Below are 16,801 nucleotides of genomic sequence, written 5' to 3'. Positions count from 1 at the left end.
TTAATTGATGAAAGGAGAAAATATAAAAATGCAGTAAATGAAGCAGGCAAAAAGGAATACAAACGTCTCAAAAACGAGATCGGCAGGAAGTGCAAAACTGCTAAGCAGGTATGGCTAGAGTACAATTGTAAGGATGTAGAGCGTTGTCTCACTAGGGGTAAGATAGATACTGCCTATAGGAAAATTAAAGAGACCTTTGGAGAAAAGAGAACCACTTGTTGGTTGTTTCCGGGAAGGAGACCAGACAGCGAGGTCATCGGTCTCATCGGATTAGGGAAGGACGGGGAAGGAAGTCGGCCGTGCCCTTTGAAAGGAACCATCCCGGCATTTGCCTGGAGCGATTTAGGAAAATCACGGAAAACCTAAATCTGGATGGCCGGACGTGGGGTTGAACCGTCGTCCTCCCGAATGTGAGTCCAGTGTCTAACCACTGCGCCATCTCGCTCGGTGAGAACCACTTGTATGAATATCAAGAGCTCAGATGGAAACCCAATTCTAAGCAAAGAAGGGAAAGCAGAAAGGTGGAAGGAGTATATAGAGGGTCTATACATACAAGGGCGATGTACTTGAGGACAATATTATCGAAATGGAAGAGGATGTAGATGAAGATGAAATGGGAGATATGATACTGTGTGAAGAGTTTGATAGAGCACTGAAAGACTTAAGTCGAAACAAGGCCCCGCGAGTAGAGAACATTCCATTAGAACTACTGACATCCTTGGAGAGCCAGTCCAGACAAAACTCTACCAACTGGTGAGCAAGATGTATGACACAGGCGAAATACCCTCAGACTTCAAGCAGAGTATAATATTTCCAATCCCAAAGAAAGCAAGTGTTGACGGATGTGAAAATTACCGAACTATCAGCATAATAAGCCACGGCTGCAAACTACTAACCCGAATTCTTTACAGACGAATGGACAAACTGGTAGAAGCTGAACTCGGGGAAGATCAGTTTGGATTCCGTAGAAATATTGGAACACGTGAGGGAATACTGACCCTAAGACTTATTTTAGAAGATAGGTTAAGGAAAGACAAACCTACGTTTCTACCAATTGTAGACTTAGAGAAAGCTTTTGACAATGTTGACTGGAATACTCTCTTTCTAATTCTGAAGTTGGCATGGGTAAAATACAAGGAGCGAAAGGCTATTTACAATTTGTACAGAAAGCAGATGGCAGTGATAAGAGTCGAGGGACATGAAAGGGAAGCCGTGGTTGGGAAGGGAGTGAGACAGGGTTGTATCCTCTCCTCGATGTTATCCAATCTGTATATTGAGCAAGCAGTAAAGGAAACATAAGAAAAATTCGGAGTAGGTATTAAAATCCATGGAGGAGAAATAAAAACTTTGAGGTTTGCCGATGACATTATAATTCTGTCAGAGACAGCAAAGGACTTGGAAGAGCAGTTGAATGGAATGGACAGTGTCTTGAAGGGAGGATGTAAGATGAACATCAACAAAAGCAAAACGAGGATAATGGAATGTAGTCGAATTAAGTCGGGTGATGCTGAGGGAATTAGATTAGGAAATGAGACACTTAAGCCGGCCGGAGTGGCCGTGGGATTCTAGGTGCTACAGTCTGGAACCGAGCGACCGCTACGGTCGCAAGTTCGAATCCTGCCTTGGGCATGGATGTGTGTGATGTCCATAGGTTAGTTAGGTTTAATTAGTTCTAAGTTCTAGGCGACTGATGATCTCAGAAGTTAAGTCGCGTAGTGCTCAGAGCCATTTGAACCATTTGAGACACTTAAAGTAGTAAGGGAGTTTTGCTATTTGGGGAGCAAAATAACTGATGATGGTCGAAGTAGAGAAGATGTAAAATGTAGACTGGCAATGGCAAGGAAAGCGTCTCTGAAGAAGAGAAATTTGTTAACATCGAGTATAGATTTAAGTGTCAGGAAGTCGTTTCTGAAAGTATTTGTATGGAGTGTAGCCATGTATGGAAGTGAAACATGGACGATAAATAGTTTGGACAAGGAAAGAATAGAAGTTTTCGAAATGTGGTGCTACAGAAGAATGCTGAAGATTAGATGGGTAGGTCACATAACTAATGAGGAAGTATTGAATAGAATTGGGGAGAAGAGGAGTTTGTGGCACAACTTGACAAGAAGAAGGGACCGGTTGGTAGGACATGTTCTGAGGCATCAAGGGATCACGAATTTAGTATTGGAGGGCAGCTTGGAGGGTAAAAATCGTGGAGGGAGACCAAGAGATGAATACACTAAGCAGATTCAGAAGGATGTAGGCTGCAGTAGGTACTGGGAGATGAAGCAGCTTGCACAGGGTAGAGTAGCTTGGAGAGCTGCATCAAACCAGTCTGAGGACTGAAGACCACAACAACAACAACAACAACATAAAGTGAATAGTAATACAATGTTATGTTTCATAAAGTTGAAGTTGATTCGCTAAAATTTTCATGAACATTGTCTTCCGAAGTCATCCTGCAGACATGGACACTGAAAGCTTGGCTTTCAACATACAGAGCCCATCAGCAGTTCCTGGGTAATAACCACAGTAGACACGTTAATGACCAGTGTCTTGAGAAGTGTGCGGAGGTCTGCTAACTCATGTCTTTCTCAACGTCAAACTGCAGTAAGTTTTCCACCTTAGTGTTGAAGAAAATGTCTGTCTCCTACATTTCCCCTAGCCTCAGAACAGCTCACCCTGAGTTTATCATGTAACCGTGTGGCCAATTTGCACTTTTAGTTTCACCGATCCAGATGGTAGCTATAAGCTGATTTTATGTTGAGCAACTCCCTCCTTTATGTCTACTTCTCTCCCCTCAGGTCACGGCGCCTTCGTAGACAGCAAGTCATAAAATTTACCTACCTTACTTAACGGCTGGCTACTGACAACTACCTCTCATTCCGTTCCATTACATTTAAAACACAATCAGCTCTCCACCTTCACCAGCAATCTTACGAAAACTGTAGCAACACACCTAGTGTGCATCTCTGTGTCAAGATGGAACATCTGCTAGGCCGTTGAACCTGCAGCAGTATGGAGAGTCGTTACGGACGTCACAGATCGACACATAATCATCGCGAGGATAAAAGAATTTCGCTAAAATATTTTATCACGTGTCTCTTTCTAATGTTCTCCCGATCACAGAGATTTGAACTTGCTTCTTATCCCGAAGAAATTGCAAACGATGCCGTCAAGGTGCTTCACATTCTTGATTGATTTTAAATCAGCCTAACTTCCTCCGTATTTTGCTTCTCGAGCCGTATTCATTGTTAACAAAGAGCATATCAAATCCAGACTCGAATTTTTTTCCTTCCCTTTAAGCTATGTTATAGTAAAGCTTCCTCACAGATTACACATGGATGTCGGACGGATTTCCTTACTACCTACCCATAAGTTACATACATATAGTAATTAGATATGAAGGGCTTATTTCAATAGTGGTACAAGTCCATTTTTGCTAATTCTGAGGTACAGAGTCCTAAAGTTAAATGAGCGCTGAAAAATCTGCAGTTGAGATACCAGAAATATTCAAGTATATATACTATTCTCACCCCAGTCCTTTTCACCAGAGACAAAAAAGTGTTGCCTGTGAAAGACAGTCAGTTTTGCTCCATCCTGAATTTTCATACCGCGCACATTTCTCTCCAGAGGGCAAGAGACACGGGGTAACACCTGAGCTGTGCATTACGTGAGTGCCAACTGAGTCAGTTACGGTGGAGAGCCTGTGCGCCGACTGGAAGAGAAGGAGACAGCTACACGTAACCTGAAGCTGGGACTCGGATGACTGGGTGTGGTGTGATCAAACAGTCATTCGAGCTTTTACGATGGAAAACAAAAATTACGGTTTTATTCCTGGTCTGTTACAAAGTTTTGTTCTCTCATTTACTCTCAAGTCCGTGTAAAATACTTCTTTATTTACTCGACAAAACTCAGTGCCTAGGCTAACACACAGTCGACTCACATTGACGTGAGAACCACTCATGTTCGACGTCAACGTGCAATAACCACACACAGACGACAGGTGGCTGCACAGGCAGTGGAGGGTGTTTATGGGGAACGTCGAAAAGACTGGAGTTGCTAACGTAATGTAGAAACTGAGCGATTTATCAGACGTTCTAAAACGTACGATCATTGGCTTTCATCTACATCTACATTTATACTCCACAAGCCACCCAATGGTGTGTGGCGGAGGGCACATTACTTGTCACTGTCATTACCTCCCTTTCCTGTTCCAGTCGCGTATGGTTCGCGGGAAGAACGACTGCCGGAAAGCCTCCGTACGCGCTCGAATCTCTCTAATTTTACACTCGTGATCTCCTCGGCAGGTATAAGTAGGGGGAAGCAATATATTCGATACCTCATCCAGAAACGCACCCTCTCGAAACCTGGACAGCAAGCTACACCGCGAAGCAGAGCGCCTCTCTTGCAGAGTCTGCCACTTGAGTTTGCTTAACATCTCCGTAACGCTATCACGGTTATCAAATAACCCTGTGACGAAACGCGCCGCTCTTCTTTGGATCTTCTCCATCTCCTTCGTCAACCCGATCTGGTACGGATCCCACACTCATGAGCAAAACTCAAGTATAGGTCGAACGAGTGTTTTGTAAGCCACCTCCTTTGTTGATGGACTACATTTTCTAAGGACTCTCCCAATGAATCTCAACCTGGTACCCGCCTTACCAACAATTAATTTTATATGATCATTCCACTTCAAATCGTTCCACACGCATACTCCCAGATATTTTACAGAAGTAACTGCTACCAGTGTTTGTTCCGCTATCATATAATCATACAATAAAGCATCCTTCTTTCTATGTATTCGCAATACATTACATTTGTCTATGTTAAGGGTCAGTTGCCACTGCCTGCACCAAGTGCCTATCCGCTGCAGATCTTCCTGCATTTCGCTACAATTTTCTAATGCTGCAACTTCTCTGTATACTACAGCATCATCCGCGAAAAGCCGCATGGGACTTCCGACACTATCTACTAGGTCATTTATATATATATTGTGAAAAGCAATGGTCCCATAACACTCCCCTGTGGCACGGCAGAGGTTACTTTAACGTCTGTAGACGTCTCTCCATTGATAACAACATGCTGCGTTCTGTTTGCTAAAAACTCTTCAATCCAGCCACACAGCTGGTCTGATATTCCGTAGGCTCTTACTTTGTTTATCAGGCGACAGTGCGGAACTGTATCGAACGCCTTCCGGAAGTCAAGGAAAATGGCATCTACCTGGGAGCCTGTATCTAATATTTTCTGGGTCTCATGAACAAATAAAGCGAGTTGGGCCTCACACAATCGCTTTTTCCGGAATCCATGTTGATTCCTAGAGAGTAGATTATGGGTTTCCAGAAATGACATGATATGCGAGCAAAAAACATGTTCTAAAATTCTACAACAGATCGATGTCAGAGATATAGGCCTATAGTTTTGCGCATCAGCTCGACGACCCTTCTTGAAAACTGGGACTACCTGTGCTCTTTTCCAATCATTTGGAACCTTCCGTTCCTCTAGAGATTTGCGGTACACGGCTGTTAGAAGAGGGCAAGTTCTTTCGCGTACTCTGTGTAGAATCGAATTGGTATCCCGTGAGGTCCAGTGGACTTTCCTCTGTTGAGTGATTTCAGTTGCTTTTCTGCTCCTTGGATACATATTTCTATGTCAGCCATTTTTCGTTCGGGCAAGTATTTAGAGAAGGAACTGCAGTGCGGTCTTCCTCTGTGAAACAGCTTTGGAAAAAGGTGTTTAGTATTTCAGCTTTACGCGTGTCATCCTCTGTTTCAATGCCATCATCATCCCAGAGTGTCTGAATATGCTGTTTCGAGCCACTTACTGATAAGACCAGAACTTCCTAGGATTTTCTATCAAGTTGGTACATAGAATTTTTCTTTCGAATTCACTGAACGCTTAACGCATAGTCCTCCTTACGCTAACTTTCACATCGTTAAGCTTCTGTTTGTCTGAGATGTTTTGGCTGCGTTTAAATTTGCAGTGAAGGTCTCTTTGCTTTCGCAGCAGTTTCCTAACTTTGTTGTTGAACCACGGTGGGTTTTTCCCGTCCCTCACAGTTTTACTCAGCACGTACCTGTCTAAAACGCATTTTACGATTGCCTTGAACTTTTTCCATAACACTGTCAGTGTCGGAACAGAAATTTTCGTTTTGATCTGTTAGGTAGTCTGAAATCTGCCTCCTATTACTCTTGCTAAACAGATAAACCTTCCTCCCTTTTTTTATATTCCTATTTACTTCCATATTCAGGGATGCTGCAACGGCCTTATGATCACTGATTCCCTGTTCTGCGCTTACAGAGTCGAAAAGTGCGGGTCTAAAGGTGAAAGCATGTCCGAAACTGCTAAGTTTGTAAACTGTTTCTACACCGTCGTGGTTAAAGTATACCGTGGATGGCGAAGCGGTACCATTCAAAACGAGCGCCGAGGCAACTGGGGCATTACAGGCCATAGATTACAGGGGTGAACGATGGCCGTGGGGATGTGTATGAGCGAACTGTTGTCCAACTGTTAAGCAGCTGACAGCACAGATGAATCAAGGGGCTACTAACAGTGTCTTCTCAGCGACCGTTCCGCCTACGTCGTTGCGTATGGGCCTCCACAGCTGGTGCCTGGCTCATGCACTCATGCTGACTGCTATTCATCGACGACAAAGACTAGAATTTACACACCAGAAACGCAGCTGGACGTCCAGTGAATGCGAGAGGTGAATCACGTTTTTAGGTGAATCACGTTTTATGTTCCATTTGACAGATGGCTATTGGCATGTACAGCGTCAAAGGTCTGAAAGCAAACAGGCTGCATACGTTTCGGTCTGGAAGGCCAATGGTTAAACACAAGTGTGCATCCGTCCTTGGGGACCGTGCCCACACCCACAAGCCAGTTTGCTTTTCCTCGGCACAATGGTATCCATCAGCGGGACAATCCAACGTGTCACACACCTCGCAGTGCACTGCGTCGGTCAGAGAGTACCAGAATGAGTTTAATGTACTACCCTGGCCAGCAAACGTCCCGGAGTTAAACCCAATGGGCTATATGTGGGACTACTTCGATCGAGCTGTTGGTGAAATGGATCATCAACCGAAAACCCTAGCGCAGCTAGCTACAGCACTGGAGTCGGAATGTCTCCACATTCCTTTCGATACCTTCCAGAACCTAACTGTCTCTCTCTCTGCACGACTCGCAGTGGTTCGGGAGGCAATATGTGATTATTCAGGCTTTTTATCGGCGGTCACAGTAACAGTATTGTACAGTGTATTAAGGCTGAAAATGGAATTTCTCAGTCCCCTTAAACTTTACGGTAATTATTTTTCAAATATTTTTTCACTTTTCGTTTCGAGATAGATCTCTTTTGTTCCCTAAACACGATTCAGAGAGTCTTGTCACAAACCACACATGTAGTTCACAGCCTTGACCGAAAGATGCGAAACTAATACTCTAGCATTTCTATGACTGTGGGATATTTTGATCAAAATTTCATCACTGTGAAAGGTTACTGCTTACTTTGTGTGTTTTAATTACAGAAAAAGGTATATCAACAGGTAATGAATGGTGAGTGTTCATGATACCTACTAAACGTGTCTAATGAGTGGAACAGATGGGTATCGAAAGACGTGATATCCGGAGGATGAGCATATGTACCTTATCGCCATCTTTCGGATTTTGTGAAAGGTTGACATGAGAGTATCGTACCGACAGATCGCATAAGCAGTTGGCTGTAGTGCAATTATTGCAGGACGAATGAAGACGAGATGGAGTCAGGACAATAGTGCGATACGAAGAGCAAACACGAGCCCTTCCAAGAAAATTGAGCCACAATAATATCACAAGGCAAAGAGACAGATCACAACAGCTGAAATCCAAGAAAATTTTACAAACCGCCCGGAACAGATTACTGCAACCTGGGTTGAAATCTCGAGTTGCCATGTATCGTTTACAGCTGGCAACATGCCGCAGACAACAGCCTGAAATACTGCAGAGCCAGAGTGAATTCTTCAGTGAGTCTTGCTTCTGTCCGTGGCGGTCAAATTCACGACCTGGCGACAGCTGAAGCGAAGCAGCGATTTCACAGATTCGTGCCTCTCCATCTAGCTACTGGAATTGTGATATTGGGAGCTACAGGGGGGAGGAGGGTAGAGGGGAGGGGGGGAGGAATAAACACCGCGAGAAACGCGTGCTTGGGCGTAAATCCAGATGGTAGCCAAGCCTGCAGGTTGCGCTGCTGAATTTGACCACGAGCGGCTCACGTGCCGTGTCCTCAGTGCATCACAAGTGTCAGCTGAGGTCAGAGCAGTGTTCTGTGTAGTTGTGAGAGCGTTATGTCAGAACTGAGTGAATCCGAATGTGGGCAAATTGTAGGTGTTCGTACGGTAGGCACTTCCGTAACCAAGGAAGCCCGAGTGTTTGATGTTTCAAGAGGTACCGAATCGAAGATCCACACAGCATACAGGGAAAGTGTTAAAATACCGTCCACTAGCCGGCCGGTGTGGCCGAGTGGTTCTAGGCGCTTCAGTCTGGAACCGCGAAACCGCTACGGTCGCAGGTTCGAATCCTGCTTCGGGCATGGATGTGTGTGATGTCCTTAGTTTAGTTAGGTTTAAGTAGTTCTCAGTTCTAGGGGACTGATGACCTGAGATGTTAAGTCCCATACTGCTAAGGGCCATTTGAACCATTTCAACCATCCGCTAAGTCAGAGCAGAGCTACGTGTCGCGCTCGCAAATCCTGTCAGCTCCAAAACACGAAGGGAGCTCCATCAGCAGTGCATTTCAAGGCGAGTTGGAACTACAAAACCACTCATCGTTGATGGATATGCTGTAAAAGGAAAACGTGGTGCGAAAGCCATATGGAGCAATGGAAGCAAGTAATTTCGTGAGGTGAGTCTTTCACTCTACTTCCAGCTACTGGCCGATGATTTGGGTAGCTGTATCGCGGTATTGCATGGGCCCCGTGGTTACTCAGCAACGTCGGATTACTTGCAATGATTTTGTGACCACTTTGTCTGATCAAGTCCATCGCATGGTACAATGTTGATTACTCCCTGGTACTCCAACAAGACAGGACCTCTGTTCACACAGCTCGAATCACCCAGGACTGGTTTTATGAGCACGAGGATGAACTGTTGTACACCCCATCGCCACCACAGTCACCGGATCTCAGGATTATTGAGGCTTTGTGGTCTGCTTTAGAGAAATTTGTGGTAAGGCCTTATGGGACCAAACTGCTGAGGTCATCGGTCCCTAAGCTTACACGATACTTGATCTAACTGAAACTGACTTACGCTATGGACAACACACACACCCATGCCCGAGGGAGGACTCGAACCCCCGACGGGGGGAGCCGCCCGGGCCGTGGCAAGGCGCCTCAGACCGCGCGGCTGCCCGGCGCGGCTTCAGAGAAAACGATGCGTAATCGCTACCTACCTCCATGGTTGTTATCTACACTTGCCACAGTTTTTCACCAAAACCGATATTTGAAAATCGTACATGACCTGTGTTCCTCCAACCCGAAAGGACTAGAATCTGTTCTGACCGCCAGTCGTTTTCCTACGCCGTGCTAGGCATGGTATGCCGGTGTGTTTTTGGCGATTCCGCAGTTTGTCCACCCCTGTAGTTGGTACAACAGCACTGATTTGGTAATTGTTGAACGGAGGCTGAATAGTAACCTATGCTGCGATAGCCTTCATGACCAGTGGATCAACTGGCTTATCCCAGCATGATAATGCAAGCTCCCAAACTGTTTTCTCACCAAATACAGCATACCTGGAGGAATGAATGGATGCTTGACTGGCTTGCCCAGTCCCCCAATTTGTCTGGGATGAGATGGGAAGACCATCCACTAGCGAGAAATCTTGATGAATTGACACACTAAGTGTTCGAAACATGGCAAGAAATTCCTCAAGACGAGGTTCGGAAGCTTTTTGCCTCAGTGCCCCAATGAAGAAAAGACTGGGGGGGGGGGCGTGGCGGGGGGGGGTGACAACTCATTCTGATGTTCGTGATGGACATCAGTTCCAAATGGAGTAAAAGGTTAAACACAAGTTATGTGATGAAAATCTCACAAACGACTGATAATTCGTGGTATAAAACTTCCCGTTCCCATTACTGTATAATGTCATAGAAACATTAAGTAATAGAAACTGAAATACGTAAATCAGTGTGACATCTTTATTGTCATCTGTTACGTCCCTAGATAGTATCCCCAGCAGGACCTAAAAATTTGTCTAATGTTTTCCTTGGCAGCTCCCGGAAGCTGAACTGCCTGTGTCAATGAGGGGTACACTCTCAGCTAGGGGGAAATACCGAGCAAGTTGTGGCAGACACAGAAGCTATTGCAGCACATGGGAATGACCAAGTAGCCAAGTCTGCATGCGAAGCATAGTGACATCTAGTGATACCATCATATTAGGGACAAAGCAGAGTGCTGTAAGGACGCGTACATGCAACGCAACAGTAAGTGTTCAGGTGTCGAACCAGCAGAAAATAGCCTTCGTAAGGCGAAGTTGCGAAAGTCCGGATTCACTAGCAGAGCTTACAGTGAGGAAAAACCAGGACACATGACATCATTGCCATCCCCATTGCTGCAGAGCACACGCGAACATAAATACCCTACCCATCTTACCTAATGTCTGACTGCCGACTGTCCGGTGTGCAATCTCAGTCCTTGTGTCAAGCTGCAGCTATCCAGTGAGAGGAAAGGCTACGGAGGTCGACCCTCGGCGTGTCCAGCTGTCTGCGATCGTCTGTGGAGCCGCGAGTCCAGCTGGGAGGACGCTTCTGCTGCCAGATGCACTCACAACGTACTGGCCACTGCTGCTGGGGCACAGAGGCCAGGACGCTGTCCGTCATCCACCTTCATCTGAGAGGGCCACCGCTGCCGCTCATGCCGTTCCCGAGGCTAACACCGACTTGCCTGCTCCTCTCTCCTAAATGGGGGCTAAGCGCTGACCCCTGTGAGTGAGCGACTACTTCAGACGGACCTGGGGACGTGACTACGTACCGATCTCGAAACTAATGTGTTGACGTCAAAGACTTGCAGTCACGGGAGTTTTGGGCCGCTAGAGCTGGAGGCCGCCGACGTCCACGGGTCGAACAATTTGAGCAACACTCGACGTCGAAGGATAGCGTACCTCTGGATCGTCGCGCAAGCCGAAGCACGACGTGATGGGCTCCTCACGCAGGAAGACGTCGGCCATGAGGCGCACGGCCTCCTCGTGGCGGCCGTCGGGCAGCTCCTGGACGAGGTAGGCGGGCGGCGCGTCTCCTCCGGCGCCTCCCTGCGGCCGCCGGCCCACGTGGCGCTGCACGACGCTCGGGAAGGGCACCGACTGGGGCCGTGTCCACGGCGCCGTCTCCGACATCGTGTTGCCGCCTGCCGGTAATATAAAATACGCTGATGGCCATTGAAATTACAGCATCGTGAAGGAAGCAAGCGTGGAATGTCAAACTGGCACCAACTGACTAAATGCTCGGTTATGCTAACGGTTAACATTTCAGCGCAAAAATAGGTACGTGTAATGCCGCTTACGTTATGTGTAAGAGAAAGGTTTACACAAGTTCGTAAGAATATTGTGATATGCCTCTGTGGGAAGAAGAAATATCTCGCAACATGTATCGGAATTCGAAAGTGGAAGGATAGTGGGCTACAGAGACTGTAGTTTATCGTTTCACAATACTGCTGCTCGCGTTGGTCGCTATTGGCCCCTTCACACTCACGAAGTTATCCGGCCGACCGATGAACGCACCAATTTGAGGCAGCCTACACACGTCCCGATCGACTGCACTCACAGATTACAGCGCCTACCTGTTGTTGTGATTTGTTTATCTGAAGTTCATCGAGTATGTGTTTTACGAGATTATCTTTGGTTATGCACATAACAAAAACTGGGGCTTGACCTGGCTGTTTCAGAGTTAACAACGCAAAAAAAAAATCCGAGAGAAAGCTGTGGCCAAAGAAATGGCTGATACAAAGAAATTCAGCCGCGCTCTGTTACTTAAGGAGCTGGGAGAAATTGACTTCCGTGATTACGTAACAATAGATGAAACATGCATTTCAGAGTTGCTGAACATCGTCAAAGAATTCTTAACGAAAAAGAATACAATCCTGAGAGAGGCTGTAATCTGCGAGGAGAGGATGTTAGCTACTTCACGGTTCCTAGCCATTGACGGAAGTTCAGAGGACCCCAAATTCGTCCTCTTGTATCCCCACAATGTCTGCCTCCGTAGCGTAGCGGTAGCGTTACCGCCAACCACGCAGGGGGCCGGGGTTCGATTCCCGGCAGGGGACTGGGTGTTGTGTGTCCTTCATCATCCCTCACTCGCAAGTCGCCGATGTGGCATCACCTAAAAAGGACTTGCAATACGGCGGCTGAAATCCCCCGAATGGGGCCTCCCGGCCGACAGTGCCATTCGATCATTTCCAAAAATGGCTCTGAGCACTATGGGACTTAACTTCTAAGGTCATCAGTCCCCTAGGACTTAGAACTACTTAAACCTGACTAACCTAAGGACATCACACACATCCATGCCCGAGGCAGGATTCGAACCTGCGACCATAGCGGCCACGCGGTTCCAGACTGTAGCGCCTTTAACCGCTTGGCCACACTGGCCGGCGATCATTTCCATCTCCACAGTTATTATCTATAATAGTTCCTAAAACCTGCAACGTGATTTATAGTTACCTGAAGAACTACGTCATGGTCAAGCAAAATAAATAAAACAAAAGTTCTGTATGTAAACTTTATTAATTTATTTGTGTATCTAGCATAAAACAGGAACATCAACAAAAGCAAAATAAGGATAATGGAATACATTCGAATTAAATCAGGGTGATGCTATGTTAATTAGATTAGGACACGAGGTACTCAAAGTAGTAGATTAGTTTTGCTATTTGGGCAGCAAAATAACTGATGATGATCGAAGTAGAGAGGATATAAAATGTAGACTGGCAATGGTAAGAAAAGCGTTTCTGAAAAAGAGGAAGTTGTTAACACCGAAATAGATTTGTCAGGAAGTCTTTTCTAGAAGTATTTGCATTGAATGTACCCATGTATGGAAGTTGGTTCAAATGGCTCTGAGCACTGTGGGACTTAACATCTTAGGTCATCAGTCCCCTAGAACTTAGAACTACTTAAACCTAACTAACCCAAGGGCATCACACACATCCATGCCCGAGGCAGGATTCGAACCTGCGACCGTAGCAGTCGCGCGGTTCCAGACTGAAGCGCCTAGAACCGCATGGCCACCGCGGCCGGCTGTATGGAAGTGATAGATAGACAATAAATAGTTTAGACAAAAAGAGAATAGAAGCTTTTGTAATGTGGTACTAACGATGAATGCTGGAAATTGACTGTGTAAATTACGTAACTAACGAGGAGGTACTGAATAGAATTTTGGATAAAAGAAATTTGTGACGTTACCTGGTTGGAAGAAGGAATCAGGCAATAGGACACACTGGGACATCGTGTGTTGACGAATTTAACACTGGGAGGGAAGTGTAGAGGGAGACCAAGAGAGGAATGCAGTAAGCACATTCAGAAGGATGCAGGTTGCAGTAGCTAGTCGGAGATGAAGACTCTCGCACACGATAGGGTAGCGTGGAAAGCTGTATCAAACTAGTTTCGGAGTGAGGACCACCACCACCACCAAACCACAACAACATGTATATAAGTTCCGGAAATAAAACCTAAAAACTGAGATACAGAAGGCCGACAGATTTTCATTCATACAATATATACCTTTTACTCTATGTGCACATTAACCGCCGGCCGGTGTGGCTGTGCGGTTCTAGGCGCTTCAGTTTGGAACCGCGTGACCGCTACGGTCGCAGGTTCGAATCCTGCCTCGGGCATGGATGTGTGTGATGCTCTTTGGTTAGTTAGGTTTAAGTAGTTTTAAGTTCCAGGGGACTGATGGCCACAGATGTTAAGTTCCGTAGTGCTCAGAGCCATTTGAACCATTTTGCACATTAACCATTATGGATAAATTAAAAAAATTTCTTGCACCTCTATTCCTGTACTCCTCACACGACACGTCACTCAAACATTTCTAGTCCTCAAAATTTCTTCACTAACTCTGTCAAAGTTCCGCCCGTCGCGCACTCTGCGCAGTAAGGTCCGAAAGCCCCGGCACTCCCCTCTCTTTTGGTCACGATGTATTTTTATACTCCTTATGTCTTTCTTTTCTTTTCAGATGGCGGGCTCAAGTACCTACAGTGCGCGAGAACGTGTTCCTGAAACTGCATGGGCACATAGCGTGAGAACTATTAGAAACGTGCAACAGGATTTTGCGGCACGATTCCGTAAGGAAGCTCCACCAAAGCGAACGATACTGTGATGCCAACAGAAACTCTTCAGAACTGAATCTACTAGGATGACTTTTTAAGTAAGAACCAATAGCGGCGCATCCTGTCCCGTGACGTCCGTTCACGGACGGCAACTCTTGGCCAGTCTCTCACTAAATTAAATTAGAATTATAAACTAATACCTTCAGCTGCTGACGGGCGTTGATATATATATCAACGAGGAAGTTGAAAATGTGTGCCCGACCGGGGCTCGAACCCGGGATCGCCTGCTTAAATGGCAGACGCTCTATCCATCTGAGCCACCGAGGGCACAAGGATAGTGCGACTGCAGGGACTATCTCGCGCACGCCTCCCGCGAGACCCACATTCTCACCTTATAGGTTCCCACACTACATTCGTAGTGTCCCTACCCAACACACTCATTACCCGTGGAAGTCATTTTTACCAAGTCCCATAAGAGTTCGGGTAGTATGTGTGCATCAGCACAGAAGAGGAAGGTCATGGCCGGTATTGCCAGAACTATATACTTATATGGATAGGGTGTCTGTTCTTTCGGACATGTTCAAAGGAACAGACACCATATCCACATAAGTATATAGTCTCTCACTAGGCCGGCATTACGTTTCACGTCTCTGCCGGTGTTGGTTGTACGGCTGTACCGCTTCGCCTGTCGCCATGCCAATCAGTAATCCCGCCGATTGTGAAGTGCGCTCTGTTATTCGGTTCTTAGATGCAAAACAAGTTCGTCCTGTTGAAATTCACGGCCAGCTTGTTGAAGTTTATGGTGCAGGTGTAATGAATGATGGAAATGTGCGTAAATGGTGTGGGCTGTTTTACGAAGGAAGGACAAATGTTCATGATGTAGAACGATCTGGACGGCCTACTGTTATGAATTAAGACTTGACACGAAAGCTTGACGGGACAGTTCACCAGAACAGGAGCTTCACTGTCGACGAGCTGTATCAGAAATTTCCACAAGTTTCAAGATAAGTAGTTTTTCACAACTACACTACAAAAAAATGTGTGCGAGATAGGTGCCGAAAATGTTGACAGAAGAACACAAAATAAAGCGAATAGCACATTGTTTGTCCGTTTTGGAGCGCTATCACAGGGATGGTGACGAGTTCTTGAGTCACATTGCGACCGGCGGTGAAACGTGGATTACGCGCTACCCTCTAGAGAGTAATATCGTCCATCCAGTGATCATCATTCAAACTCCCCGACGAAGTCAAGAAAATTCAAACAAGAACCTTCAACATGGAAAATCGTGGACGGTTTTTTGGGACCGGAAAGGCATTCTTTTGTTAGATCTTTTCTTTGCCAAGAGGAATGACAATAAATGTTGAGAGGTACGGTGAAACACTATTAAAGCTTCGGGGCGCGATTCAAAATCGGCGGCGGGACTTCTCCCCAGCTGCGTCGTTCTGCTCCACAATTCCCGGCCTCAGGTTGCGGCAAGAAAAAAGACGCAACTGCACAAGTCTCATTGGGATTTACTGCATCATCCGCCATACAGCCCTGACTTAGCACCAGCAGAGTTTTATCCGTTTCCAAAACTGAGGGGATTTCTTGGTGAAATGCGGATGGGAAAGGGAGACATGTTGGAAGAAAATGTTACTAACTGGTTCAACGGTCAGGCGGCAGTGTTCTGATGCTGGGATCCAGCACGAGTTGACAAATGTTTAAATGTTCACGGTGAGCATATCGAAAAGTGAAAAAATGTGCATATTGTACTTTGTGATACAATTTACTTTCATAAATAAAGTTTCTCTTACTAAACTACAAATCAGAGAAAGAGGACAGATCGACCATCAACACGACAGTAGAAATGTGCAGCAGTGGCGGATTCTTTGACCATATCTCCCATAAAATCTTTGCAGAAAAGATCTGCTGAACTTGGTTCAAAAAAATGGTTCAAATGGCTCTGAGCACTATGGGACTTAACATTTATGGTCATCACTCCCCTAGAACTTAGAACTACTTAAACCTAACTAACCTAAGGACATCACACAACACCCAGTCATCACAAAGCAGAGAAAATCCCTGACCCCGCCGGGAATCGAACCCGAGACCCGGGCGTGGGAAACGAGAACGCTACCGCACGACCACGAGCTGCGGACTGCTGAACTTGGAATTCCAAAAACACTATGCTGACACACATGAAAAAAATATCTGGAATTAAAATCTTTCAGGTCAAAATTCGTACATGAGTTAAGTGATGAGGACTTCCGGCGAAAGTATGAAGCTTGCTCAAGATCTCTCGAAGTGCTAGCGATGCTCATAAAGAGAGGCAAGGTTTCCTTCTCAGATAAATGTGCAATTTACCAATCCTGTCAGAACAAGGGCATTCTTTCTGAAGAAAGGAAAATCTATATCATTATGAAGAGTAAGAGAATAATCCACCACATGTCACGACCTGCCCTGAAATTTCCATTAGGCACCTCATAGGTCGGTATTTCTTTGACGGTGCAATGAATCAACGTTCTTACTTGCAAATGTCCAGTGGACGGTTTACTCCAG

The 16,801-nt window shown here is 45.9% G+C and overlaps 1 protein-coding gene across 2 annotated transcripts in view; it reads right to left on the bottom strand.

The window, feature by feature from the left end:
- LOC126150230 (uncharacterized) overlaps positions 1–16,801 on the bottom strand; it is a 68,401-nt gene that overhangs the window by 32,691 nt on the left and 18,909 nt on the right. Inside the window, exon 2 of one of the 2 annotated variants that reach the window (XM_049915863.1) lies at positions 11,109–11,350. In XM_049915863.1, the coding sequence (XP_049771820.1) occupies positions 11,109–11,339 (231 nt within the window). In that variant the 5' untranslated portion in view covers positions 11,340–11,350. Of the gene's footprint in view, positions 1–11,108; positions 11,372–16,801 lie in introns of both variants that reach the window. The other variant, XM_049915864.1, reaches the window with a different exon arrangement.

Source organism: Schistocerca cancellata, chromosome 2 (genome assembly GCF_023864275.1).
Source record: "Schistocerca cancellata isolate TAMUIC-IGC-003103 chromosome 2, iqSchCanc2.1, whole genome shotgun sequence".
In the NCBI taxonomy this organism is placed as follows: Eukaryota; Metazoa; Arthropoda; class Insecta; order Orthoptera; family Acrididae; genus Schistocerca; species Schistocerca cancellata.
Note: the sequence above shows the minus strand (reverse complement) of the source record. Positions and strands in the feature narration are given on the sequence as shown.